Genomic DNA, 3,549 nt, shown 5'->3' with positions numbered 1-3,549 from the left:
AAATTCTCTTATTCAACGGCAAAATGAAACACCTAATGTAAGGTGTCCCAATGCAAATTGTCACAGTTCTGCATTAGTAATCAAAAGTAAGAAAGAGGAAGGTGTGAAATGGGAACAACGCTTACCAATTGCCCACTGGCTGCTGTGTCCATATTGACTTGCACATATGTTAATGTCAAAACATGCACGAATTTCCTCCCAACTAATGCAGAAGGCATCCACATCCCCACTGAACTCTTAGCTACAGGTCACCTATCATAATAATGACAACATGGGATGTTGAATAGGGATTGGACAAAATGACTGCACGGAGGATTTTTACAATTTCGATACATACAAATAAGTGCAGTCTAACAAAATATTTTGAAGCAAAAGATGACAAAGTTAATTGCGAAATTACAACCTAGTGACTACATATGCTTTAAATTTTAGGGATATTTCATCTGTCTTGTGTTCCACGGGAGTCAACATATCATAGCAAGTAGACAAAACTAAGTGTACAAAACTCTGATGACCCAAAAAATGTAAAACTTGTCAAAGGCAATGCAAGCAAACAGTAAATTTACTAAAATCACTTAAATACACCTGTTAAAATTGTCAAAAGCAATGTATGCAAATGATAACTTACTTAAAACCCTATGCACACACAAACATTGTTGGTGTACAGCATTTTGCCCATCAAACTCCACAGAGGGCATTTATCTATGGCTCACTGCATTACATCAAACTATAGCACAAATTTGAGAATGCAAATGGTCGACGAAACTTAGGACAATGAGTAAACACCACCCTGCACACTCAAACAAGCAGCCGTGTAGTTGAAAAAATCTGATTAGAAAATAAATTTTCTTGTGTTAGTATCAATAAGCTTTAATTGCGTTGCGACAAGCCCCATGTCATGATGATTACCTAGCATGCAAGCCTAGGAATATGACGCCTTTTTGATACAAGATTTACCACTAAATCAAGAAGTGATCCTTGAAGGTATATTGTCCTTCACCTATTGCGCATTCAACGTCAAGCGTATTTGTTAATGCATTCTAATAAATATGCACCAACATGGCTTTTTCTCGTGCACTACTGATGAGACCATGTATTTGCTTCACAGGTGCAGTTTTGCAATGCATTAAAAATAGTTTTTAAGGTTGAATAGTTATCCATTAACAACTCTGCGACTGCTTATTTTAAAGATGTCTCTTAATCTGTCGTGTTTTCCTTCTGATTCGATTATGAAATTGTTATACTACGTCGTGAACCTACAGATATTTTGTGTGCCCCTAATCTGGCATTTTTAGCTTTTCTTCCCATCTCACCGGAGAAGCATTCCACTAATCTAATGTTTCCTCTGCTGTTTGTCATTTTTTACAATACACAAGTGCGAATGAAATTGTCCGGGTTGCTGAAGCGAGATTGGTCAGTGCCCATTTGTCCGTTCGAAACTCGTGTGTGCAGACATTGTGGCCGTCGCCCTACTTTGAGGTTACTCGGTCGTGCGAACGTAGTTGTGGAAATCAACACTTGCATTTGTATACTATTTGGATAGAGTAAGGAAGTAACTAGTAATAACTACTTTTTGCGTCCATATTACTTACTGGCTGGGGTTGTTGTGCCCTCCTCGTGTTTCATTCATGTGTGCTAGATTTTCTTTAAAATTTCTGCCTTGTTTTTAGGTTGTATTCTTTTCGCCATGCCGGTGTTTTGTTGATGCTACTTGTTGGGAGAGATTTAGGGGGATATCATCGAAGGGCAAATGCCTTCTCATTGACTTAACCTCACATATGCTTGATGCTGCATTGCTTCCGTGCCTTTATCTACTGGTATTCACACAGTACCTTCTCACTTTGCAGCTCTTTGATGTTATTTTTAGGGATAGGCCGCCAAATATCAGTGAAGTGTTTTCTTTCAGTGATGATTTTCAATGGTGCCCTGAGGCAACGCCGCATCGACAGGAATACTTCTGCTTTGCATCCAGGTAAGATTCAGCACCTGCATGGAGGCACACAATAAAAGGGCCTTTATTTGTTCTCGAAAGAAGGGGGTAAGTGGGGACTAGGAGATTTACTGACCAAATGTTGAAGTGCAGATTTTGTGGTCGTGAGGATGTGGCAGGTTTGTTGTCTTCCAAAATTCCGAGTTTTGTGTTGTTGAGCGTAGTTCCTTGGGTGTGATTTGGATGGAATATGTCAGGATATATTGCAATCAAGAATTAGGCCCATTCACCTGTTCTTGCTGTTTCCTTTCGTTCCAGGTGCACTGAACAAGGAATCATCTCGCTAAACGTAGCAGCTGCTACAGAATCGACATTTTGTCTTCCCTGTGCATACGGTCGTTGTTCAAGCCGTAGTAGCAGACTTTGTTCAAATAAAGTGGTGTTATCGAGTAAAACCCTACTGGATTTGATAATTTTTGCGTGATTTGATAGAGCTTGCCACCTCCAATATTCAGTTATCTGATTTGACGCCTCCGGATGTAGGGAGGTGCGGGGGAGTGTTGAAGCCTGCAAAGGAGACGGGGTGAAACAACTGCGACTGGTTGGTCCTTTCGAATGTCGTGTAATTGAGCCGCAGCAATTCTCGCTTCGTGATTGCTGGCGGGCCGTTTCAAATTCGGATTGTGCCACTGTCTTCTTTGGTGTCAATTTAACCGACGATGTGAGTCGCGACTGTCCTGATTTGTCTGTTTACTGAATAGCATAAGAAGGGCGTTGTTTTCAATCGTCTTCACAAGAACTGCAAGTATGGTCGACGGAGCACGATGGCGTGGAGATTTTTGAAGTGCAGGCTGAAGTTAAGTTTGCAAGCTAAGGCAAATACGATTGGTCCCAGCACCTTACCTGTGATGGATTCGCTAGTGGAGTGAGTGGAGCGACGGTGTTCAACAACGTGTACGCCTAAATTTGTGACTGCGGTCAAGGGATGCAGCTGGATTTTGTCATATTTTGAGAGCGGTTACGCCTACTCACACAGATGATGGATTTGAGTGACATTGTTTACGTTTTGAATTTACGTATTCCATCTGACGCACTTAAGTACCTGTCAAACTGATCGAAAGTTGTGTGTGTAGAAGTGATATTTCATTGTAAATGGCACTTTTTGGACGCTTTCGATTGTAAATAACTTGAATTTAATGATTTCTAACACTCATGGGATTTGTCACTTCCTCGATATTCACTCACTATCGTTTGAGGAGTTGGGACTTGCATTCCGTACACCCATTGACGGTGTTAACACAGTCAAGCCCATTCACATACACGTATGCCTTAGGTAAAGTAATTCCTGAAATCGTAGGATAATCACCTTCCGCCCTTAAAAACATCCTGTTAATGGAGTGGTGCAAGTGGAAGGCCAAACTGCCTACGTGATTCTCGATGACTGCCGAAGAAGTAACGAGGCATGAGTCAGTAAGTTGGCACAGCCGGAGTAGTATAGGCAGTCAGGGTGAATCAAGGGTCACGTGCATCTTGAGAGAATTGTTAAAAACTAACTGAAACTCCACACCTGAAGTGCACATTTGGATAGTTGGTTTAGGGATAAAGAGCCGACTTCTGCA

At 41.3% G+C, this 3,549-nt stretch overlaps 1 protein-coding gene across 1 annotated transcript; it reads left to right on the top strand. All coding sequences in view use genetic code 11, as the record gives it.

The window, feature by feature from the left end:
• Positions 1-1,091: 1,091 nt before the first annotated feature.
• On the top strand, positions 1,092-2,859 carry EGR_10376 (hypothetical protein; the record flags this gene model as incomplete). The annotated part of the gene is made up of 6 exons (XM_024499625.1): positions 1,092-1,108; positions 1,377-1,544; positions 1,868-1,972; positions 2,249-2,410; positions 2,474-2,651; positions 2,692-2,859. 6 exons carry the CDS (start codon positions 1,092-1,094, stop codon positions 2,857-2,859), a joined length of 798 nt encoding a protein of 265 aa, XP_024345953.1.
• Positions 2,860-3,549: the final 690 nt, after the last annotated feature.

Source organism: Echinococcus granulosus (genome assembly GCF_000524195.1).
Source record: "Echinococcus granulosus chromosome Unknown EG_S00214, whole genome shotgun sequence".
Lineage (NCBI taxonomy): Eukaryota > Metazoa > Platyhelminthes > Cestoda > Cyclophyllidea > Taeniidae > Echinococcus > Echinococcus granulosus.
The sequence above is the reverse complement of the archived record's forward strand: the minus strand, read 5'-3'. Positions and strand labels throughout refer to the sequence as shown.